This window comes from Phascolarctos cinereus, unplaced genomic scaffold (assembly GCF_003287225.1).
Source record: "Phascolarctos cinereus isolate Bilbo 61053 unplaced genomic scaffold, phaCin_HiC Scaffold_1;HRSCAF=81, whole genome shotgun sequence".
Taxonomy (NCBI): Eukaryota; Metazoa; Chordata; class Mammalia; order Diprotodontia; family Phascolarctidae; genus Phascolarctos; species Phascolarctos cinereus.
This window is the reverse complement of record NW_027555514.1, coordinates 83424046-83450179: the sequence shown is the minus strand read 5'-3', so window position 1 is coordinate 83450179 and position 26134 is coordinate 83424046. Positions and strand designations below refer to the sequence as shown.

At 39.3% G+C, this 26134-nt stretch overlaps 1 protein-coding gene across 1 annotated transcript in view; it reads right to left on the bottom strand.

The window, feature by feature from the left end:
• Positions 1-17500: 17500 nt before the first annotated feature.
• PTPRN2 (protein tyrosine phosphatase receptor type N2) overlaps positions 17501-26134 on the bottom strand; it is a gene marked incomplete at its 5' end in the record, with an annotated part of 1499790 nt that continues 1491156 nt past the window's right edge. The window contains one exon of the mRNA XM_078149736.1: positions 17501-20782. Within this exon, the coding sequence (XP_078005862.1) occupies positions 20711-20782 (72 nt within the window). The remainder of the gene's footprint in view (positions 20783-26134) is intronic.

Sequence of the window (26134 nt, the reverse complement as noted above, 5' to 3'; positions counted from 1 at the left end):
TACCAACAATGCATTAGTGTTCCAATTTTCCTACATCTTCTCCAACATTTATCATTTCCTTGTTTTGTCATGTTGGCCAATCTGATAGGTGTGATGTGGTACCTCAGAGTTGTTTTGATTTGCATTTCTCTAATCAATAGTGATTCAGAGAATTTTTTCATATGGCTATAGATGGCTTTAATTTCTTCATCAGAGAACTATCTGTTCATATCCTTTGACCATTTATCAATTGGGGAATGACTTGTCTTCTTATAAATTTGACTTAATTCTCTGTATATTTTAGAAATGAGGCCCTTATCAAGAGACTGGTTGTAAAAATTCTTTCCCAGTTTTCTACTTTCCTTGAGAGAAGCCTATCTGATGATCCATCCTGACTCTCTCCACTCTGCCACTCCTTATAAAGATGGTGACTCTAAGCCCAAAGCAACAGAGTTTTGCCAAAGATAATACAATTAGTGGCACAGCAATAAAGATTCTCCCCAGATCTCCTTGTTCTCCCTAGTTCAGTGTTCTGTCCCATTTTCATGAATGCTTTCTAAACCCTAGAGTGTTTAGAATGCTTTCTAAACCTTTTCCATTTCTCCCTCTTGATGTGACCTTCCTGTGTCTCCAAAACTAAACTGATGCAGGAATCCAGCTTAGGTGGAAGAAACTTTTGAAGGCTAAAGGGAGTTGGGCCAATTCATGCTGTTGGAAGGATCAAAGGGGATGAATGAGGTGTCTGAAAGCACTTTGAACTGGAAAGCACCATTCAAATGTAAGGAAGCATGACTTTTCCTGGAATTCTTATGCTAAGATGGACTCTAGAGAAGCAGAGGATAAATGCAGAAACTTCTAGGGAAGGGAAGGAGAGAGGGAAGAATGATGGGCTTCTATCCTCCATGAATAAATGAACGAATGATTAAGAAGTCCTTACTCTATGCAAAACACAGTGCTAGGCAATGGAAATACAAATAGAAAACTTTCTACAGTGAGCTCCAAAGAACACCCTGTGCTGCTCATAGAAGCCCCATGAAATCCAAAGCCAACAGAGAAAAGATGACTCAAATTATGTTTGAGACCTTTAACGCTCCAGTCATGTCCAGGCTGTGCTGTCCCTGCATGCCTCTGGACATACCACTGGTATTATGATGGACTCCAGTGATGGTGTGACTCACACTGTGCCCGTTTTTGAAGGTTACGCCCTTCTCCATGCCATCCTCCATCTGCATCTGGCTAGCTCTGATCTGATGGACCACCTCATGAAGATCTTGACCGAGAGAGGGTATGGTTTCACTACCACAGCTGAGAGGGAAATAAATCATGCATGACATCAAAGAGAAGCTATGTTATATTGCCCTAGACTTTGAGCAGGAGATGGCCACTGCTGCATCTAGCTCCTCTCTGGAAAAGAGCTATGAACTCCCTGAGGGTCAGGTAATCACAATTGGCAACAAGAGGTTCCATGTATGTTTTTTTTAAACTCTTGAGGAGCCCGTATTGAAAAGGGAAGATAATACATGTGGAAGGTTTCAGCTACAAATCAGATGGAAATATCCCATGGTCTTTAGGGTGGAACAGCAAAGCAAATGGTAATGCATCTTCTTTAATGTTATTTCTACTGATAAAATCACATAAGTGTCTGATGTTGAACCATCTAACAGTGACAAGGACTTTGGTAGAAAGAACTTTGTTTTCTGTGTCTTCATTAGCTATAACTATAGCACCTTCAAGAGCAGTTCCTAGGCTGTATCTTTGTAGGGGATGCTTCTCAGGATGATGGCTGCATACCATTGCTATTTTCAAGGTTCTTGGGCTCAGAGTCTGGGGCTATCTCCATAAAAGTGTGAGGGGAGATAGTTGTCAAGGTGGTGATGGTAGTTTGAATTGGCTGGGACATGCTGCCCCTGTCTCTCCCTCAGGGTGGCTTGCTTCTTCAAAGAGTCTGACTTTCTTACTCTGTGGGTAGCCAAGCACTCTGTGGTTGGCAGTTGGTGGGCATAGCTGATCGCTTCTTTACAGGAATTGATTTCCTGGATGATGGCTCTGAGGGCAGGATTGGAAGCAAGAGTGATCTGTGGGATGCTGCTACCCCCAGGATTCCTGTATTTATTTGTGGTGTCCATTAGGTAACTGAGATGAGGACTGGGTATGTAGATTTTGATCCAGCATATTACTTATCCCTCCCAACTTTGTGACTTCTTCAAATTCAATCAGCAATGCAATCTCCATATTCATCTAAGTTGTTTAAAAAATAGTATTAAACAGAATAGGATCAAGCACAGAGTCCCAAAGCACTCCACTAGGTTCTTCCTCCAGACTGATGTCAATTCATCAATCAACATCCTTGGATAGTTATGAGTTTAAATTTATTTTTTGAAAAATAAAATACTAAATAAAAAGTAATTTTTAAAAAATAAGGCATTTATTAAGTACTTATTCTGTACCAGGCACTGTGCTAAGTTCTGGAAATATGAATAAAAGCAAGTGAGATAGTCCCTGTCATCAAGGATCTTACATTCTAATGGGGGAAACAATAGGTAAAGGGGAGCTGGAAAGAGCGATGGGGGATACACACATGGTAGCATGGATGGAGATGTCCAGAAAGTGTAATGGAAGGTGAAACTAAGCAAGACAAGGCCAAAGCTTCATTCATCCATCCATCCATCCCACCATCCATCCCTCCCTCCCTCCCTCTGTTTGCCTGCCCATCTGCCCATTCTTCTGTCTATGGATAGCCATCCCTCTACTTGCCCATCTATCCATTTCTCTCTCTCTCTCTCTCTCTCTCTCTCTCTCTCTCTCTCTCTCTCTCTCTCTCTCTCTCTCTCTCTCTCTCTCTCTCTCTCTCTCTCTCTCTCTCTCTCTCTCCCCTTCCTTCCATCCATCCATCCATCCAGGGTCTCCCAAGTTTGTCCAGGTTAACAGTGCAGTAGTTATTTATGGGCCTAATCTCACTGCTGATTGGCTTGAAGGTTTGATCTGTTCTGTTTCTGACCTAAACCAATTGTTGCCTCCTTGGGAAGCTGAGCTCTGCCCCTTCCTCCCACTTATTCCTGGGGCTCTCACCATGTTGGAGCTGGGTTTGATACTTCAGTTCCATTGCACTCAGAATTCTGGAGCTCGAGTGATTCACTGGTCTCAGGCTCCTTAGTATCAAGGGATTTATTAAGCAATTACTATGGATCACTTTAATTTGATTCATAGGGATATGTATGTATCACTCTGCTGGGAGGAACTGTTAAAATCATGTGGTTCAAAATGCTCTCATTAAATAGACAAGGAGAGAAGTTAAGTGACTTTTCCAAGGTCACAGGAAACAAACGGTATGATTTAAACCTCCTACCTCAGACACTAAATGCAACAAATCTTTTGAGATTTTCCAGGGGAAACTCTGGATGGTGGCAAAATGAGCCAAAGAGATGTGTTTGGAGATGCCTCCAAGGTTAGATCTCATCTAACCATGATTGCTTCTGTGAAGGGTCATGGGTGACAGGATTTTACATTTGGTGATTACTGTGTTTAGTTCCTTTTAACTTCCTTCCTTCCTTCCTTTCTTGCTTGCTTCCTGCCCTCATAGGCATCTAAAACTCAATATGATCAAAACAGAACTCAGTATCTTCCTCTTAAATCCAACCCTCCTTCTAATATCCCCATTTTTGTCCAAGGTACCATCATAGTTCCAGTCATACAGGTTCATAACCTTAGAGTCATCCTTAAGTTTTTCAATTTTACCTCTACAACATCTCTCATGTCTGTAATTTCATTGGTATGGGAATTCCTGAATAAGGAAACTCTTTTCCTTAATGTTTTTTTTTTAAATTAATCTTACAATCTTAAATAGTTGCCTAGGGCGCTGAGAGATTGAATGACTTGTTCAGGGTCACACAGGCAGTATGTGTAGGACATGGGACTTAAATTCAGATCTTCCGGCCTCCAAGGCCAGCTCTCAACCCACTGTACCATGGTTATCCCTACTTAATAGGGATAACAGGGAAGCCCTACTCTTGGCTTAAAAAAAAAATCAACTGTGCAAATAAAGGAAGGGGGAGAATTGTTTAGACAGTAATTCATATGAAAAAGACCTGGGGTTTTAGAGGAGCTTTAACTCACAACAAGTCAACGCTGTGATGTGACAGCCAAAATAGCTAATTTTATCTTAGGCTGAATTAACAGAAGTATAGTCTTTAGAACAAAAGAGGTGATAGTCACACTGTAATCTCCCTGGTCAGACCACAGCTGGAGTATTGTGTTCAGTTCCAGGCATGATATTCTAGGAATGACATTGACAGATGGTTGCTCTTCCTAGGGAAGGTAACCTTTAAGGTGAGAGGACGAAAAACCATGTGGTGTAATGAATGGCTGATGAAAGTGGACATGTCTAGCCTGGAGAAAGGAAGACTTATAGGAGACACGACATCTATCTTCCAGTATTTGAAAGACTTATCTGGATGAGAGATTACACTTTTTCTGCATCTCCTCAACACTCAAAACTCAGACCAATGGGTATAAGTCACAGGAAGGCAGAATTCAGCTCATTATGAGGAACAAAGTCCTAACAATTAGCATGATTTAAAAATAATTTATAAATTAGTCAGTTACACATCATAGGAAATTTTCAAGCAGAGGCTGGCTGATCTCTCGCCAGAGGTGTTAAGCCTGTCCACAATTTGTTCTAACCTGCCTTTCAAGGCTTTTTTTTTTTCAGATTATTACCCTTTATGTAGTTTATATTCCAGCTAAACTGAACTCTTAACTCTTCCTTGAGTCCTCCCCTGTGGGGAGGACTGCTCTCTATGTGTTTCCTCTTTTTTATTTTATTTTATTTTTATTTTTATTTATTTATTTATTTATTCATTCATTCATTTTTGTGTTTCCTCTTCTTAGACCATTGGGAGTACTCTTCTTCCTGCCAGCCTTGGCTCATGGCAGCTCCTTCATGAAGATGTACTCACCTGAAAGTGACCTCTCCCTTCTAAATTTTTCCCAGAGAACTTTACATCTCTTCTTTGCCTCTGTCACACACCATTTAATTGTGTGCACATCACTTTACTTTGAGTCTCAAGTTCTTCATCTATAAAATGGGAATAAAAAGAGTAAGAGGTAGTCTTTACCTTCCCCTCTTCCATTTTGGAGACCTTTGGAATGGTGGTCTGGGAGTAATTTGCATAGCCCAATCCAGCTGCCAGTTTGTGAGTGCCTTTCCAAATCCTAAAATGACTCAATGGGGAGAGGTGACAAGAAAAAAGCACATAGTCCAAGCACCGTGGGATGGAGAAAATAAATGCCATGAGCTAACCTGTAGAACAGGAACTGATTGAGTAGACCAAGAAAGAAGTGTTCCTATAATCACCTGTAGAGGTTCTCTGTGGGGGGCTCTGAGATGATGATGATGATGATAGACGTTTATGTGTATAATACCTACTAGGTACCAGGTACTATACTAGGTGCTTTACAAATATCTGTTTGATTCTCATAACAATTTTGCAAGGTGGGTCCCTATTTCAAAAGTGAGAAAACCAAGGCAAATGGAGGTTAAGTGACTTGCTCAGGATCATGTAGTTAGTAAGTGTTTGAGGCTGGATTTAAACTCAGGCCCTCCCAACTCCAGGCCCAATATTCTATCCACTGCACCAGCTTGTTGCCCTAGGGACTCAAGTTTAAAACAATAGGAAGCTTAAACGGGACAGAGACACCCAATGATCTGGAAGGCACTAGGGCAAGCTCTCCATAGTCCTGTGGGTGCCAGTTGCCACACGAGAGCTGAACAGTGGGGAGCAGTGCAATAGAGCAGAGGGTAGCCCATCTCAAGGGGGCATCTCTTAACTTTATTGGCTCAGAAATAGTTCCATTTTGTTTCCTTCAATGCAGATACAGCCATTCTGGATTTTAAAGCTTTTCGATCCAGAATGTTTGTAGATAAGTTGCATTGAAAGACTGGAAAGATTTACTGACTCAGACAAAGGAGTTAACACAGGACCTGTGGAAGGAAGGAAGGAAACAAGCATGCATTAAGTCCTACTAGGTACCAGGTACTGTGCTAAGAGCTTTACAAATACGATCTCATTTGATCCTCACAACTCTATGAGGTAGGTGCTATTATTATCCCCATTTTACAGTTGAGGAAACTAAGGCAAACAGAAGTTAAATGACATGTCCAGGGTCACACAGCTAGTAAGTGTCTAAGGCTAGATTTGAATTCATTTTCCTGACCCCAGGCTTAGTGCTCTATCCATTGCATTGTCTCAATGAGGAAACTTCCTTCCCTAATTTCAGGCAGGCACTTTCTTTTCACCTTGTAGTCTTAAGGAATTGTCTAGGGCACTAAGAGATACAGTGATTTGTTTAGGGTCACACAGCCAGTATGTGTGTGATAGAACTACTGGTAAGACACATAGTGGCTACTCTTTGGTGTCTGCCAGATGCTAAAGCTCCTGGTCTCGTGTGTGTGGGGGGAATAAGCCAGATACATGAATGGTTTCCCAAGCGAATATGGGAATATCAGGAAGGAGGCTCTGACTATTGTACTATTGACCATGGAGGATTATTGGGAAGGAAATACTTTATAAATGGCAAAGCATAAACACGAGCTGTTGTCAGCATCTACCAGCTAAATTCCCACTTCGATGCCTCTTTGGGGGTGGAGGTGACTTCAGGTTCTTGAAAGCTAAGCCAGAAGAAGCTCTCTTAGGGTCTTCTATGTTTGAGAGGTTTTGAGTATTGAATCTGGCAATATGTTGGTTATATGGGGACCAGAGAAAAGACATCCATCACCAGAAAGCTAGCCACTAGATGATGATGAATTATCTGCCCATAATACCTTGGGAAGCCACCAGCTGAAGGTGTGAGGTGTTGTGGTCTACTTTGGTCAAAGGAGTAATTGATAAATTCATGTAGTTTTCAAAGTCTTATGACTTTCTGACCCATTATATTGTAAGGTCCTTGAGGGCAGGATTGCCTTTTACCTCTTTCTGTATCCCCAAATGCATAGTGCAATGCCTGGCACATAGTAGGTGCTCAATAAATGTTTCTTGATGGATTGATTATCTTTCCTTTCTCTGTGTGATATCTGTCTTCACCCAACATTCATTAGGTATTGCCTACATTCAGGGAGGGCTCTATGTTAACACCACCCAAAAGCTCTGGATAAGCAAGAAGAGATGGCCAGAAAGGCTTCTAAAGTGTGTGTTATGTGTGTGTCTTTCTCTCTCTGCGCTGCTATAACTGTATCTTTTTAAGTCTAAGAACACAAATGTGATTCTTGAGATTTTATTTTTAAAAGCTTTTTTAAGGCACAGCTGATGTCACCCAGAAAAGCTTGCTTGGAGTCATATTTAGAAACAATTCTGTCTGTGCTGAAGATTCAACATCTATTCAAGTCTCTTCAATAGTTCCTACTGTTTGCCTTTTTATTGTTCCAGAGCCATAGACTTCTAATAGCTCTAATCCTGGACCTCTCTCTCTCTCTTCCTCAGTAACTGGTATATTTCCATAAAGACTTTAGCTAGTCAGATGGTTGGAGACTGAATGTTAGAGTCAGAAGGGGCCTTTGAGACTGAGTCCAACCTCTTTATTTAACAGATGAGAAAACTGAGGCCTAAGATGGTGGAACGATTTGAGCAAGGTCAAACAAAAAATTAATTGGAGAAATAAGAGTCCCTCTTGATCCTACTGTGCAGCGTTACTCTCATCTAAATGTGAATGAGTATTTCTAATTACCATAGACTGGGATCAGCCACTGTGACCTCAGTTGGGAGATGCCTTTTTTTTTTAATATCCTTTGTTTTTCTATCACCTTCACTTCCTAACATCCCTCTTCTATGTTCCACCCGAAAATCCATCCCTTATAACAAAGAATGAAAGAAGAAAATAAAAGAAAAAAAAAGTGTTTCAGTAAGGCAAATCAGCACATTGGCCAGCTCTGACAGTATATGTTAAATTCCACCTCCAAGGCCCCCTAACTCTGTGAAGAAGGGAGGGAAACACTTTCTCATATCTCTTTTTCAGGCCAGATTTGGCAACTATGCATTGTTCAGTTTGGGTTTTGTTGTTTTTCATTTGAATTGTTTTCATTTAACTCTTTGATGCCTCCCAATATTCTTCGTGTTCATTGGATCTTATGGTCCAGTTAGATTCTATCATACTATCATTTGTTCAGCTTTTCCCCAATCGATGGACATCTAAATTGTTCTTTGTAGCCACAAAAAGTGCCACTAAAATTACTTTGGCGTGTACTGGACCTTTCTATCCTATAGCTCCTTGAGTATACCCCCTGCGATGCCATCTCTGGGTAAAGGAATATGGACCTTTTAGTCACTTTCTTAGCATCTTTAGAATCTTAAGATACTCTCTCCTCTCTTGGAGGTAGTCTTGCCAACTGCACTCAGCAGTGACACCTTTTTTTCCCCATATGTTTCCAGCTTTGTTTTTAGATACTGAATCAGGCTTTCTGGAATAATTCCACTCTTTCTCCTACATGCATATACCCTTACCTCTGAGGTTTTTTAGGACTCTGCTTTGGTATCTATGATTCTCAGTTCCTTTGTTTTCTTCTCTCACTATCAACCTAGTACTCTAGGTTACTACCTGAAGCCTGTCCCCTATCCCCATCCCTGGACAGTCCTGTCTATACTATACTATGTTCTTTTCAGGATTTGGCTTTTTCCCCCAGCCTTTTTAGGGCAAAGAATACTTTGGCACTCCTTGGTCATAGGCAAAACAAGAAACTCTCCATCTCGGGTGCATAACTGGGATTCCATCTTTAACCAGTTTATGAGGTGAGGACTAAAAGTCATGGCTGAAGAGATTTTAGCCTCTACTTGGACAAGCATTCACTTCAGATACTTTTCTTCCTCTCTCCAGGCTTGTCTCCAGGCCACAGTGCTCCATGCACTGGACACATCCTTGCCCTCTTCCCCTCAACAAAACTTACATGTCCTGTGCTTCGTTTCCTCAAGGCCTCACTCTCTGGACCAAGCCCTAAGGGATAACTGGTCATTGTGTGAGTACAGTAAGAAATTCTATCTGAAAAATACTTTGGCTTTCCACTCTCCAGAGACTCCTGTCCACCTGAAGGGAACAAGCTGCCTACTTCTTTAAAAAGAGAGCTGTTTCTTAGAAGCACCATGTGGGTTTCTTCTTGCTGTCTTTCCCAACATCCCGCTTGGGTCCAAGGCTCTCCTGAGAAAGAGGGGGCTCTGTGCCAGAGAGCATCCTGCGGGGGTGGGAGCCAGGAGGGAAAATCACTCCCTACAGCTGTCCAGAGATAAAAAGAGAGTAAACACACCAGGAATCTGTGGGCTGGAACCCTACAAGGGAGATGCTATTGGAGACCTTCCCAAGTGTAAGAACTCAGGCAAGGAGTGTGGTAGAGCAGAAATAAGGGACTTAAAAGGAACTATGATGAGATTTAGAGAAAATGAATTTCTAAGTCTCTCTAGGCTGAGACTTCAAACTGTGCAAAAGGGAAAATTTAATCTTCAGTGCTCCTTCTCCCCCGTCTCCACAAACTTCTTTCTGAGCCCCCTCCATCATACTGTCTCCCAACTAGGCTAGGGTCTCCAATATAGTGCTCAACCAAAGCCAGCATTATCCATTTATAAATATGAGATGTTTAGGCTGGGTTGGGAAATCAGAAATGTCCTTTAATGTCCTCCAACATGTCCCTGAAACAAAGGCTCATCTGTTAATACCCGCATTCTACGAGTGTCTTAGAACACTACAGGAGTCTTAGAACACTCCAGTATCAAAGGGATTAAAAATGAGTTTTACTCCAAGGTCAGTGGAGAGCTTCATGATGGGTATGAGCAGGTGGTGACACCAGTCTTCTCACACTTTGTTCACCTTCACAAACTCTATGCTCTAGCAAAGCCATCAGACCTCCTTGCTGTTCCTTTCACATGGCATTTCATTTATCTCTGTGCCTTTGTACTGGCTGTCCCCCATGCTTGTTCATTTTTGCCCCTTTGATACTTTGGCTTCTTTTAAGACTCAGTTAAAAGTTGAACTATTGTGCGTGGTCTTCCTAGTCTCCTTGAGCCAGTTGAGTCTTCCCCTCTAAATTCATCTTATTTCTTTCTTTATGCAACTTATATGTACCCACTTAGGTACATGTTGTCTCCCCATTAGAATTTAAGATCTTTGAAGAAAGGGACTGATTTTGTGTTTTTGTCTTTTTTGTAACCTCAAGAGATTAGTCCAGTGTCTGGCACACAGGAAGTGCTTAATAAGTGCTTGTGGATTGATTGATGACAATTAAAGTTTGATGAAGAAGAACCTGAGGAAAGGATGTCATCAAAGAAATGTGTGAGTGAAAAAAAGGATGGTTGACTGGATTGTGTAGTGAGACCAAGGGATAGTCAGTTGACAACCTCTGCTCTATACCAGTATCTTTAAAATGCCAAGGAACACAACACAGGGCATGGATTTCATTGTGGTCAACCAATGGGAGGACCTGGACAATTTGTGGAGAAATACTCTGTAGTTAACTTCCAGGGGGACTCAAGATGGGCAATGTAGTCAGTATCATTGATGACAAAAGCGTATTTGTTTAATTTGTCAGCTGCCTATCTATAAGACAGGAAGTCTTTCATAAAACTTCCAAAAGCCTATGCTTACCAAGAGATGAATTGATGTCTGTCCCAGTCACCACTGCTTTCTGTAGCTGTAGTGATCCATGATGTAACTAGCTGAAGTTAAGTGACTTGCCCAGGGGCACAAGATAGTAAGTGTCTGAGAAGATATTTTAACTCAGGTCTTCCTAACTTCAGGACTGGTATTCCATCCACAGTGCCACCTCGTTGCCTAGGGGATCCTGAGAAGAAATGGTGCTATAATAGTAGCTGGAGTGCTAGACCTGAAGTCAGTAAGAACTGAGTTCACATCTTGCCTCTGACACTTACCAGCCGTGTGACCATGGAGAGGTCACTGGTCTTGTGTCCCTATGTCTCATTTTCCTCACCTATCAAATTGGAGTGACCATACCTCAAATATATACCTCCTTGGTGGTTGTAAAGATCAAATGAAATAATATATGTAAGACTCTATGGAGAGAGATGCCCATTAATGTTGTCCTGATTTTACATCATAATTTTATGAGTTGAAAGTCAGCATGTGGATGGAGGACAGTCTGAGAATTATAAAGACCTGGGTTCAAGTCTTGCCTTTGAATCATTCTGGGTCCTTGACAATAGGTAAGTCACTTAACTTCTCAGTGTCCCAGGTAGTCCTTACATTGAACAAGAATTATGATCTACATTGGTAGAGGAAGTTTCTACACTGGAAATACCCTACACTGATGAAATGAAAGGTATAGATTGAACCCTCCCCCTAACGCACCGTATCAATGACAGTTATTATCAGAACTTCTACTCAAAGTAGCAGGAGAAAAGAACTGGGCATCTCCAGGTATCTTATCAACCGAACCTTTATTGGTGACTCATCAGCCATGAATAGTGCCCAAGTAGGTGGGTTGTATTTTGTTCCCATTTCTTCCTTTATTCTAATATCCTGTCCCTGAAACTGAAATGCCTTCAATTTTTCTATAGCTTTTTAAGCTTACAAAGCACTTTGCTCACAATAGCCCAGGACAGTAATTGCAAGGATCTTGGATTTCCTTGGTGTGGGGCACTTCTCAACTCATCTGTAACTTAGAGGTAAGTCCTAGGCACTTGACCAAGGCACATAGAGCTTAAACAGGTTGCTCAGGGTTACTCAGTTAATGGCAGATGCAATATTTGGATCTGTCTTTCTGACTCCAAATCCACCACTTCATCCTCTAGGCCACTCTGCTGGTAGCTCATTATAGATTATTCCTATTTTATAGACGAGGCAGCCGGCCTCAGAATGGGCAGCATGACCTGCCCAAACCTGCTTAGCTAGTAACGGTCAGAGTTGGTACTCCACTCTAGGTCTCCTGACTCTATGGTGTGATGGTCCTATGCCACATCCCCAAGACAAGTGGGATATGTCCTCTCCTAGGATTTGACCATCTGAACCTATTTACTCACGTAAATCATGACAATGATAATATTGCCTTTTATTTTACATGTTTATTTTGCCCATTACTTTCATATCTCTTTCATATGGTAAATAGCGATAGCTAACATTTATAAGATAATTATTATGTGCCGGGCACTGTGCTAAGCGCTTTATAATTATTATCTCATTTGATCCTCTCAACAACCTTGGAAAGTAGGTGCTGTTATTTCCCCCATTTTGCAGATGAGGAAATTGAGACCAGTAGGGGTTAAGTGACTTGCCCAGGGTCACACAGCTAGAATAGATCAGGTTGGTTTTGAACCCAAGTCTTCTTGACTCCAGGCCCAGTATTCTATGTGCTGTGCCACTTAGCTGTTTGAGTTTGACTGTTTTAACTCTGGGCCAAGATTCCAGACATGGCAAATTCTTAGTGATGTTTGGTGGCCAAGGAGGGTCTGAAGTCCAGGTTTTCTGATTCCCATGCTCCTTCACTGGACCAGAGGTATGAAGTTCAAATAGAAATGGATCCTTGGGTGGCGGTGGGGTGGGTGGTGGGGTGCACATTGACACAAATTAACATTATCTGTATTTCATTTTTATTGATTTAATAAGATGTTTCCCAATTATGTTTTAATCTGATTTAGGGGCTGCATTCAGCAGTTTTGTGGGCGTTGGCTTATTGACCAGGAGTTTGACACTTCTGTTCTAGATCACAAGTATATATTTCACTCTGAGGGGAAAGGCACCAGTGTTGAGAATTTAAGGCACAAAGTGCTAGTCCCAGCACAGGCCTTGGCCCATACTCTTTATGCTGTGAAAGGTCTCAGCAGTATCATCACTCCTAAACCTTCAACTCTTTGGTGGTAGAGGCCAAAGTAAGAACCATATTGCTGAACTGGTCAATGAAAGTTGCTGCAACACATCTCTTGGAAAAGAGATTTTTTTTTTTCCTTCAGAAAGGAAACTTACCTCTTTAGGAAGAAAAGGTTAATGAAATCCCTTTAGTATTCAAACTGAAGGCCTTATATCAACATTATTCTCCCAGTAAAATGAGTCAAGTTTGGTTCTACAGAAGACTTAGCCAAAAAGTTTCCACCTTGAAAAACAAAACAAAACAAAATATTCTAAGGACACTTCTTCCTTCTTAAGTTGAATCCTGATTGTTCTTAGGACCTATCCTTTATATAATGTCCTCAGCCTAAAAATAGCTCCTCCCACCAAGCTACTGTGACACCATCCCCTCCTACCTATCTGTCCTGTCTGTTAGACAACAAAGGCAGGGGTCTTTCCTTCCAAAAGCCATTGTTAAAAATGCAGTTGGGAAGTGAAGGGATCCCTAGTCATTGGAATTAGAGTCAGGGGATTTTTGAGCTGAGTGGGGCATTGGCGAATATCTGGTCCCAGTGATTCCTTTTTTATAAATGAGCAAACTGAGACACAGGGAGTTTAATTGGCTTGCCTCAGCTTACACAAGAAGTTCATGTCCCTCCACTATGGAATGTTGCCTAGTTTACCAGCTATCTACTATTATGGAAGGCACAAAGAATTCAGTGCTGTGAGGACAGAAGATAGCAGCCAAAGCGTGTCATTTCTATCTTTTTAAAGTCACTCACATAAATGTTCTTCTATCCACTAAAATATCCCTTTCCCTAATACAAGACCTCATCACGTCTTGTTTGGAATATTTTTCAATATCCTTCTAAATGATCTCTCTGCCTCATCTCTCGCTCCTCCAACCCATCCCCCCAATCACCTTTAGTGGTTTTCCTAAACGAGTGGTCTGATTATGTCACCCCTACCTTCTCAACAAATTACAGTGACTTGTTAAAGATGAAATATAAACTCTTCTATTTGGCATTAAATCTCTTTACAATCTGGTCCCACCCTACTGATCCAATCTTATTACATATTATTGTTCAGTCATTTCTATTGTGTCCAACTCTTTGTGACCCCACTTGGGGTTTTCTTGGCAAAGCTGCTGGAATGGTTTGCCATTTCCTTCTCCAGCTCATTTGACAGGTTAGGAAACTGAGGCAAACAGGGTTAAGTGACTTGCTCAGGGTCACAGAGCTAGTAAGTGTCTGAGGCCAGATTTGAACTCAGGTCTTCCTGACTCTAGGCCCAGTGCTCTATCCATCGCTCCACCTAGTTGCCTTTTATTACATATTACTCTACTTCATTTATTCTGCAGTCCAGCCAAACTAGCCTTCTTCCTTTGTTCATATATGACACTCAGTTTTCTGTCTTCATCTTTTCACTGATGGTCCCCTATGTTTATAACTGATTTCCTTTTTTCTACCTTTGGTCCTTCCCTCCCTGCTTTGTTCGTTTTGCCTTGTACTTAATCTGTATGTGTTTTACATGTGTCTATATAGGCGTAGAATATCTCTACCATTAGGTGGTTAGGTTCCTAAGGACAGGGACTGACTTATTTGGTATTTGACTTTGTATCTATAGAGTCTAGTATTTACTACATGCTCCAGGAGTGGCCACATGTGGCCTCAAGGCTGCGGGCTCCCGACTTCTGTGCTAGACACTCATTAAGTGATCTTATAGGCAAAGACAACCCCATTTACTCACATTTTCATGTTGTCCCTTTTGGTGCTAGAAACCAAACTTCTGTCTCAGCCCTGTCCCAGCTAACTTAGTATAACTACGGTTACTTCAGTGCCAAATTTATGAGACCTTTCTAGCTCTTGAAAAAGTACAGTGGAATCTTTAAGATTCACAATGTGAAGATTCTCATCTACTCTGTGTCAAAGTATCCAGCAAATTCTAGGAAATCCTTAGTTTCCCCTATAGACTGGTCTGCACCTAGCAAGCCAGGCGTGTAGTATTCTGTCCCCCAAACTACCTAGTTATTGGCCCCCAAGAAGACATCAGACCATGTTGCTGTATTCACAATACTCCACAGACAATGTGACTTTATTCACAAGTGAAATTTGTATAGAGGTAGCACAAAATATTTATAGTATAATTCTTTTTTATATACATATTAAGAATTTAGTGTAACTGATGAACACCTGAAGAGAGACCAGTGTTGCACCACTAAATACAAAGTGCATGCATGGACACATCTCCAATAAGGTCTTGCTGGTGTCACATTTCTAGGTTGTGGGATATGGTAAATTAAATATGATGCAAAGAAATCATGCTTTAATTGCATTCTGTAGGGCAGACCTTTAGCATACTATTTTCGTTAAGAACTGAACCTAGAGAGATGAGCAGTAATTTTGGGGTATATGTGTGGGTCTATGTGTATGGGTGTGTATATCTTTAGTATTTTAGAACACAGAAAAACCTTCAAATATTCTGAAGGAGGGAGAAAATAAAAGCAAACCAATCAAACCTACAAATCATATTCAATTTGAAAATCAAAAGATAGAAACTGTACAGTTTTTAAAAAGTGGATCATAATAAATGGCTAAGACCAGCTTCTAAACAAATACATGGAATAAAATTAAAACGACCCATTGTTTAGCAACAAAGGTATAATCAAATTCTAATTTTCTATTCCAATAAACATTTTAAAATTAATGCCTTTCCCACTTATGACAGGTCTTTTATTAATGTTTTACTTGATTAATAAAGCACAAAACAGAGTTTACATATAATATTGCTGTCATCTCCCTATGGACTAGGTTGAGGTTATTTTATGCATGCATTTAAAAATGAGAGCACAAAACAGCAAAAGAAAGACAGAGAGCAGAGGGCATGCAAATCAGCTTTTGAAAAGCTCTGAGTTAACTTGGGAAGAAAAAAAAAAGAATGTTCTTATGACAAGATTATAATTTTTTGCCATCTAATAAAATGTATCAATAGGATCAACTTGAAACTCAAGTCCCTGGTATGAAAATTGAAAAACAGACTCCTGCCGCTCCCCAAACACACATCTGATTGGCAGATTTGATTTAGGGTTTACTTTAGCTGCATAAAAGGGAGATGGCCGCCCACGTCAAGAGACAACCAAGTTGAACAAAATCATTGCTGGCACACAACATGAAAAGGGCCAGCTGCATGACTTCACTGAGTAAAGGCAGACTCTTGGCTGACTTAGAATCAAGGCCATTCTGACTTAGAGTCAAAATAAAATCAAAATACAAACATGTACTCTGTACATCTAACTGCCAGAGAGCTGTGGCATCAGATAAATGCAGAAGGGATGGAGAATTTTGCACCTGCATGAGTTGAACTTTTGCTCAAACCATTGGCTTCTCAATTGTTGAAGCTATGACCTTCTAAAACATCTTTTCTTCCCTTTACTCGCAGGTAGTGATAGACTTTAGTGATAATCTCTCATTCAGAAATATAATGGAATAGTCTTGAGACTTACAATGGAACAGAAATGTACACTTTTGTCTATCTTAGGCCAGATGTTATACCACCAGCCAACACTGTCCCTCATCGGAGGACAAGAATCATCTAGAAAAAGTACACGTTTTCAGTAGTGTTAGAGTGAGATGAACAGAATGCTTTGATATTTCCCTACTTAGCTGTGATGGATAAGGTGAGAATTTGAACTTCTTGATAGAATAATTGAGTTTCTTCAGTGTCTGACACCTTTCCCCACCACCAGTCCTCAAGCCAAGGCCTCCCTGGTGGTTTTTGAGGATGTATTTTATTCCTGTTGACTTGAATGCATTTTGTGTGACTTTTTTGGGTGTATCAATTGACAAGCATCTGTTAAATGCTTATTACAAAATTTGCTAGTTATGATGAAAGTAAATTGAGAATTTGAATTACTCAGTGTGATATATGTGTATGTATGCATGTGTATATGTATATATAAATGTATATATATATGTGTATAAATATGTATGTATACACACACACACACACATCTAGAGAACACCAATGAGGGCTACCATGAAAGCCATATATCTTCGCACTTCCTACATTGACACTGACATGATGTTTTTCTGCTGTTAATTGGGATTTTAGGGTTAGTGTATAAAAGTTTGATTGATTTGGCTTTTTATTTCGTAAAAATAGCATCCAATCCCCAAATCCATTATTTGCTATGGTCTCAAGGGGGCAATCTCAGCAAAGTACTTCATGCAAATGTCTGGTCATAAAACAGTTTGGAGATGAAACAACAGTAACTTGAAGAAAAGATGAATGGTTGTGGTCATAGCGTGAAGAAAACAATATGGCTAGAAGTGGACATATCTTGGTCAAGGACCACAGCACTGTCAGTCAAGAGCATACCATTATTCTAAACTCTAGTATCTTGGCTCTGATTTTGTCTTGTGAAATCTTTTGGACAATCAGCCACATCCATCCCATCATTTTTATAAAAAAAGACTAGCATCTTTAAGATTCATCTCTATCAAGAGGTCTCCTCTGACTATTGTTTCTCCCATTAGATCACTCTTTGTCTCCACATTTACTTCCTTATATCTTCCTCCATAATTCTTGTCTAGTGTTTTCATGTCTTCTCTATGAGAGTACAAGATACTTGAGGCCAGGAGTGTCACTCAGGATGTTTCTAGTACAATGCAGTAGGTAGTTTTGAAGGAAGAATGATCATGACCAGTAATGGTAATTGTTATTGATGCTATTTATTGACAATGGCAATTGTTAATCACTATTGATAATTAGTGGGAAGGAACACCATGAAACAACATATTTACTTGTGCAGTGGAAGTTCTGCAGGTAATCTTAGGGCATAATCCTGAAATATGGGTCACAAACTTATAGGCACCAAGGAGGAATTAGAGATTGTTTTATTCACCATAAAAATAATTTAAAAAGTAAAACATTTTTGACTACACAGAACTTTAACTGATGAAGAGACTTAGGTAGAGTTACTCTGGCCAAAGTTCTAAAATCAACTGGCCACTGCCAGAGTCTTTGGGGGAAGTGCCATAGATATAGTGCTGAATTACCAGCTATATTAGCCTTGTGTGAATTTATTCAGCTCATTGAAATATTCAGTAAGTCTGTTCTGCCTCTGGGAAATACATAAGGAGCAAAATTGATGCAGTAGGTTTTCATTCACCTGTGGTTAGTTGTAAAGCAGAGTTATACTAACTATTCCTGCATTAAGTGTTTGAGATCATTCTCTTAATAAGGGATTGGAAGTTAATCAGTTGAGACATAGTAGTATGTCTTCAGAAGCCATGCCATTGTCCTGACTGAAGTTATTGAGGCAAAGTTGCTTGATGGTGATTATTTAACTTTATTTACCTAAATAGTCAAATATTGAATTGGAAAAAGTTTCTCTTGACTGTCATCTCCTAGGAATGCATTTTCTTTTAGTTATTGCTTGAAATATGCTCATCACTTAATAGCTGTTTTCAGGTATTCTGAGAGGCCGTTATGCAGAGGAGGTTAATTAGGTCATTTTTAGCTCCACTGAGGCCAAAAGAAGAAATGAACTTTTCCCAAAGCATAGACAATTTGTAGGGTATTTAAGGAAGATCTCTGTGGTAGTAAAGGATTTGAAGAAATACTAGGACAAATGTTTAGTTACTAAAGAAGGTCGTGGAAACTCATTTCCCAGAGATAGAAGGGAGACAGACATTCTTCTGCCTGGAATGCTTTGTGTAGAAGAAAATGGTACCTGTAATCACTTCCCTATAGGATACCCATATCAAATAGTTACAGATACTAAGAATAGACTATGACACCTATTTAGAAAAAGGCATGTCTGGAGCCTTTTGATAAGATTAATTATTTTGCTAAAAATAAGATCTCTGTGACATTCCTGCCTTTAATATACTTCATACACAGTAGTTAAAATAGCAATATGACTTTCGGCTCTAAGCATACACTATTACTGTTTAAGCAAACATAAACTTATGTTGGTTTCCAAAATAATATAGTTTGATAGGAAAAAGAAGTGTTCTCCCATCCATAAATGAAGACCATTCAAGTCTGAAATCAAAAGTTTAATATGGCACAATTAAATATACCTCCCTCATTGGAGGATATCTGAGACATACATAGTTGTACATTATAATTAGGTATTAGTTCCCTTCATTCAGATAGTTTTCTTGCCTTTGATTTAAATTACCACTAGGAAAAAAAACCCATAATTTTTCCAAAGGAAAGGTAGATGTGTTAAAGCAGTGTCATACGCCTATACCATTAACAGATGTATACATTTTGGCATCTCTCTTTTTCTTACAGTAGGAACTGCTTCTTCAAATGTCATAACTTGTTAAAATGGTAGGCATTGCATGGTATGCAGTGGAAAAGCAAAGGGACAGGAAACACTTTGTACACAGTCCTATGAATTAATCCAAACCAGGGAGGAAGACCTTTGGGTCTGTTTAGCATGATAATTATGTCCAATGAAAGGCAAAAGAATAAGTATCTTTGGGAGGCCAACAACAACACAGAGTACAATTTTAACAAAAGTATTCAGCCCCCAAATATAAACCCCAAATACCCAATCTAATTCAGCAAGGGGATGAAAATCTTGTTAAATGAGGCATTAGAGGACAAAATATAAATGGATGTCTGATTATACTTTCTATCTTTCTACTGGGTGTTTTTGACATTGTGAAGTCACACGTAAAGAAGTAAGTTTCTTTATATGCCTTCCCTTCCATGAAATGAATGGGAATTTCCATGGTACATTTCCCAGGACTACCAAGAGGGACCCATAAAACATTCCCTACAGGTTGTACTATTGCATCTCTTGGACTGTGAGGTTACTGTGTTAGACTGGTTAGTGTGGTATTCAGAAACTTTCCACAAGCACCTTGTTGCATTTTTCTTTCTATTCTGACCATCCAGCCACACAATGAATATTGCAATGCTGCTGCCCTAATGCTGGACTGACATATGGTTCCATGTTAGATGGACTAGTATATTGTTTTGAATAAGTTTCTATCACAGGGAAAGTCTGTCCCTACGTTTGAATGGAAACATAGCATTATTTAGCACTTTAAGGTAGGGGAAGCACTTTATGTGAGCAGGAAATGTAATTTAAAAAATTTCTAAGCATAGTATATACATAAGATGAAAGCATATTTGAACATGGGAGAAAATCCTTGTGATCAGTATTGTGGATTATATGCTTTTGGCTGCCAAACATCTGCGCCAGTAAGGTGAAATCACCTTCCTCCAGCTTAGGCCAGCAGCAGGACGCCAGCAATTTGCTTTCTTCCTGGCATTTGTATAAAAGCTACAGAATATTAACAACTGTTAAGGTAACCTTCTGTCTAGCTGCTCAAACTCTTCATGGGAAGGTAGCATCTCTTTATGGTAAGTCAGGTTTTTAAAAAAATATATATGTATCTCTATATGTATGTTTGTGTGTGTATATACATACACATACACATATCTCCAATGTGATTTTTTTTGTTACCTGCGTGTTTTTAATTTAAGACCCTATCAGTCTTCCTTTGGAAAGCTATAGATGAAAACTAAGCACTCTTTTCTAAGAGCATAAGAATATGCTAATTAGTGAACCACTACTATTATATTATTTGAAATTAAATGCGTGTGAAATGTTTGCTTTAAGGAAGTGAAAAATTATTTCAAGAAAGTGAAAATGAATAGATGAATTATTCCCCCTTTCTCAAACAATGGATGTTTCTATATATTTTTTATTTAAACAAAAATACACATTTTAACCGCTAAACTGTATCAGCTATAGGCATTTTGAAGACCCTATGACTATGTGATTACAATAGAAGACACAGTTAAGGTCAAGTTATAGTTTCCAACAGTGTTCACAGGAATGGAGGATGAGGAGATGAGGGACGAGTCTTCAGAAAGCTTCAAGGAATGGGGATGCTCACTGAGGGAGTGCCTTTAGTATTGCGTTTACTTCCTCAGCCACTGCTGTCAAGGCAAATTCAAACTGCTCCTGTGGACATTTAGGGAAAAAGAAAAAGTGGGTGAATGAGCATTGCTTTTTTCTTGCCCCAGTTTGAAATTCTCTTCTGTTTTGTAGAAAGAAACCATTTAGACAAAATAAGACCATCCAAGCCATACCACAGACTCCAGTAGAAGGGAACAAAGTAAATTTCGGTTTGTTAATGCAACAGACACAAACTTGACACTGAACCTGACATTGAGCAGAGCACTGTGTGAGTCAGGAGGAAACACTGCCAGTAGAAACCAACACATTGGGGAAGCTATTTTCAGTAGGGTTTGGAGGAAAGGTGGTTGTGCTCTGGTTTCATCTGCTAGGAAGATAGAAAACAGTTAACGAGTCCTGACTGACATAGGTTAATTGGGCTAGTGCTTAAAATAGGAATTTTTAGCTTTGCAAGCATGGTGATGTTCTTAGAACTCAGAATTATAAATTAATCCTGGGTTTTTCTCTCCTTAAAAAGTAATGTACAGAGCAAAGAAGAGCAATGTTGTAATCGTTTTTCAAATCAACATTTATCTCAACACAACCTACAATTTTGTTTAAATTGCCAAGAAGCTTACCTCATCAACAGTGTTTTTCTTATTAAAGATACGTGTTTGAGTGTGTATGTACATAGAGAGAGAGAGAGAGAAAGAAGTGAATAGAGGGAAGGAAGGAGGAGGAAGTGGGAGGAAAGAATCACACAGATAGATGACAGACAGCTGGTGTAGTGTATGAGAAAGAGCACGAGACTTTGTAGAAGGGAGGGATCTGGTTTGAGTACTGGCTCTGACAGCCCTGGTTAGGTCATTAAAACTCTTTGGGTCTCAGTTTCTTGTTGTGAAGAAAACATCTTGTAAACCATAAAGTGCTATAAAGATGTCAGTGACTTTGAGGAAATGAGAATTTAGAATTTGGATATTTATTCTTCAAAAGAAGAATCCATTATTGAGGGAGGGGAGCCTGAATAGCATCAATAAGAATTTACATTGAAAATTGTATCTTTCATTTCATAGATGATTTATATATTTTGAGAAGCCAAATGATAGAATAACTAAATTTCTATCTGATCATTGATTTCTACTTTAAACTATCCAAGTCACATTCTCTATGGACAAAAAATTCTCAGTTTTTTTGGAGTAGATAGCAATTACTAATCAAGCCTATTTTTTCATCATACAAACCCCATGGATCTAAATTTTTCCTTCAAAGGTCAATTTTGAAAATTATCCAGAATTGTTTTGTGGCCAAGAGCAAAAGACAGTTTTTTTCCCTTTAATACTACTTTTAAGGTGTCATTACAAAAAAGATATACAATGCATATTCAAAAACATCTTTTGCTAATGTAGTCACATAAATGTTTTATGGTGATTTCTGAAAATATAAAAATAGCTAATTTGGGGCAACATTAGAATACCTCAACTCTCTCTAAAGAATTGCTCTCACCTGGTGTGCACTGACGTCAACAGGCATTTATCATGTATGTACCTACTATATATCAGGCACTGTGCTAAGTGTTGGGGATATAAAAAAAGGCAAAAAACCCAGTCTGTTCTCAAGGAGCTCACAGTCTAACGGAGGAGACAACATGAAAACAATTATGGATAAATACATTTTTTATACACACACGCACACAGAGGATGAATTGGAGATATTTTCTAAGGGAAGGCATCAGTATTTAAGGAGGTTCAGGAAAGGCTTCCTATAGAAGGTGGATTTTCAGCTGAGACTTGAAAGAAGCTAGGTAAGCCATGAAGCAGAGTTGAGGAGACAGAGAATTCCAGGCATTAGGGACAGCCAGTGAATATATATGGAGTTGGAGTGGTGTGAGGGATAACAAAGAGGTCAGTGCCACTGGATGGCAGGAAGAGCCCAAGGTATGAATGGTTTTAAAAGACAAATAGGATTTTATATTAGATCCTGGAGGTGAAAAGGAATTTACAGGGAGTAAAATATGCCCAGACTCACATTTTAGGAAGATCAGTTTGACAGCTGGATGTAGGCTGGATTGGAGTGGGAAGAGACTTGATTCAGGGAGATCAACCAGAAGGCCAGTGTAATAGTTCAGGCATGAGGTAATTAGGTCCTGCACTAGGCTGGTGACATTTGATAGAGGAGAAAAAAGGGGCATATACAAGAGATGTTATGAAGGTAGAATCGACATGACTTGGCAACAAATTGGCTATGGGGAGGATGAGGGAAAGTGAGGAACTGAGGATAACATCTAGGCTGTGAGCCTGAATGACTGAGAGGATGGTGATAACCTCAACAGTAATAGAAAAGAAGGCTTCAGAGGAAAGATATTAAGTTCAGTTTTGGACATGTTGAGTTTAAGACGTATGCAAGACATCTAGATATCTTTGATTTCCAATAAGCAAATGCAGATTTTGAGACTGAAGGTCAGGAAGGAAGGTAGGGCTGCACTGAGAATCATCATATCTACTCTTATCTCATCATGAGAGTTGAGGAAATCATTAAGTAAAGTGAATAGTGGGAGAAGAGAAAAGGAGTCAGGATAGAACTTTGGAGGACCCTCATTTGTAGGAATAACCTGGATGAAGATTCATCAAAAGAGAATGAGTGAAACAAGTAGTGAAACAAGGAGAAGAACTAGGACAGAGCAATGTCATGAAAACCTAGAGAAGAGTCTAGGAGAAGAGAGTAATTGATAGTGTCAAAGGCTCCAGAGAAATCAAGAATAAGGAATGCAAAAAGACCAGGAGACTTGGTGATTATGAGATCATTGGTAACAGTGGCTAAAGTAGTTTCAGTTAAATGAAGTTGGAACCCATACTGCAGAGAGTTAAGAAGAAAGTGAGAGGGGAGTTCATTACAAACATGGGAGACAGTAGTTCAAAGGCATGAATTGCATGGGACATGCACATGATCTGATTAGATTTAAGGAAAATCTCTTCAGCAGTAGTATGTAGGATGGACTGAAGAGAGGAGAGATTTGAAGGAGTACCACCAATTAGGAGGTTGTTGAAATAATCTTGGGAGAAGGGCCTGAACTATATTGGTAGCTGTGGGAGTAGAGAAAAATAGAGAGAAGTGAGATCATGTGGAGATAGAAATGATAAGTTTTGACAACTGATTGAATATACGAGGGGAGAGAGAGTGAGAAGTCAAAGATAATGCCAAGGTTACAGACCTGGGAAACTGAAAAGTGGTAATTAAAAAAAGGGGAATTTGGAAGAGAGTGGGGTATAGGGGAAAAGATAATGAACTCAGATGCACTGAATTTAAGATGTCCCTAAGATACTGAGTTTGACATGTCAAAAAGGCAAATGTTGAAGCAAGAATGAAATTCAAGAGAGAATGGGGTTGCATATATAGACCTGGGAGTCATTGGTATGACTCCCTATCATCCGAGATGATAATTAAACCTACAGGAGTTGATGAAGTCACTCAGAGATGCAGAAAAAGAAGAGAAGAGCATCTAGAACAGAGCCTTGGGGAATACTCACAATTAGAAAGTATGATATGAATGAGAACCAGCAAAACGAGACTGAGAGGAAGCAGTCAGACAGGTAGGAGGACAACCAGGAAGAGTAAGTCTTCAGGAAGAAGGGAGGGAAGGACGGTCAATAGTGCCAAATGAAGCAGAATAGAATGGGCTTCCTCTTGATTGAGAAATTTTCTCTTGAATTGGGGCTATAAACAAGTAAAGTATAAAGTGTAAAACAAGTAAAAGATTTCTGTAGTGGTCTGCTTTCTAAGAGTTATCAGCTACTTTAAATAAGCAACTTTAGGGATAAAGACCAACTGGGCATGTGAATTAGAAAGTGATTAAGTTCTAAGATTTGAAAATAATTTTTTTTTGCAATGGAAATTTATTTTTAAGAAAGTACTGAATAGGAAGTGTGTATAGATAAAGTCTAATTAAATAACAAAACATAGCCTTGGAAGAATGACAAAATGTCATCCTGACTCAGACCTGGCCCAAATCCAATTTTAGAAGAACAAGAGGTCATCTGGATGAAAAGGATTTGAGGCCACCTGGTTTTTATAATGTCCGAGAATGGAAAGGATCTGAAAACCAGCCAAGAATTTGATTATTTGCCAATTGAATAGGAAATTGGGAAATGGGTTAATTTTTTCCATGCAAAAAAATATTAAAAAGGTGTGAACTGAAATTAAATTTGAGCCCCATTATTTTGGAAAGAGTTTTCCAGGTCCAGTTTTTGGTTACATATACACAGGGGTACAATCTGCAGATGTTGGCTGATATATACCAAAAATCAGTGGGTCAAAAACTGTGTATACGGGGATGGGAATGAGAAGAGAGAGAGAGGAAGAGGGAGATATTTTCAGTTCATTTACTCTGGTTCACCACAGGAGAGGATTCAAATCAACAGACAACTTTAGCCCACATTCATAACACTTTAGTTATATTCCTTCCTAAAAATGAACAGAAAAAAAGACTAAATGAATCTAGAGCAATGCTCCATATCTTACCTTATTATTTACTTTTTATAGGTTTTGTATACTTATACATATACATGTATATATAGGTATATATTTTTTCTTTAAAACAATATAATTATGCTCCTTAAGGGATTATTTCATTTTTGTCTTTATACCCTAGGCACATAGAACAATGCCTGGCACATAGTAGGTGCTTAATAATCGCTTGTTGATTGATTCACATAACTTTTTTTCTGGGATACTAGACATTGACACACAGTTTTCATGTTAAAAATATATTTGATGGGGTTCTGGTGAGTGGAATTGATGATGGAGATGTCTATGCTCATTCCTTCATTTCGGAGGGGAGCCATATTTTTTCTCCCTCAAAGATTCTGTAAACAACTTCCTCTCTCCTAGGGCAATGAAATCTTTTCTTTCTTTCTCCTTCAGAAAAATAAATCAGAACAGTCCATTTGGTCCTCTCTTGGCTTTTTGTAGTCAAAGACTAGTATCTGACCTCTGTTTCAGACAAAGCTTGGGTGTGGAAAGGAAAAGAATGGGATAGAATTGCTGCATATCTTTGTGTCCACAGCTGGGAATACAGGGAGACAGCCAGAGTAATTGGGGAAGGAACAAATCTCAATTTCTTAGAATGGGCAAGGATGTAGGATAGCTATTAGAGGGATCAGAATATGTGATATTGAATATTGGTGATGATAGGAAGCATCTAATGAAGACTATTTGGGGAATTTAGATTAATTGGGGGAGAGGTGGGTAAGGATGCAGGAGAGATGAAAGGAAAATGCAGACAGAAGAGAAAATGAAGAAATGGTGGTGAAGTAAGCATCTTGGGTGTGTGTCTGTGTATGTGTCTGTTCTTCCTAAGAGTTTTTCAAAAAGGGTTTCTGTCACATATGATGTTCCATAAGAGTGAACAGAAAATAATATTTT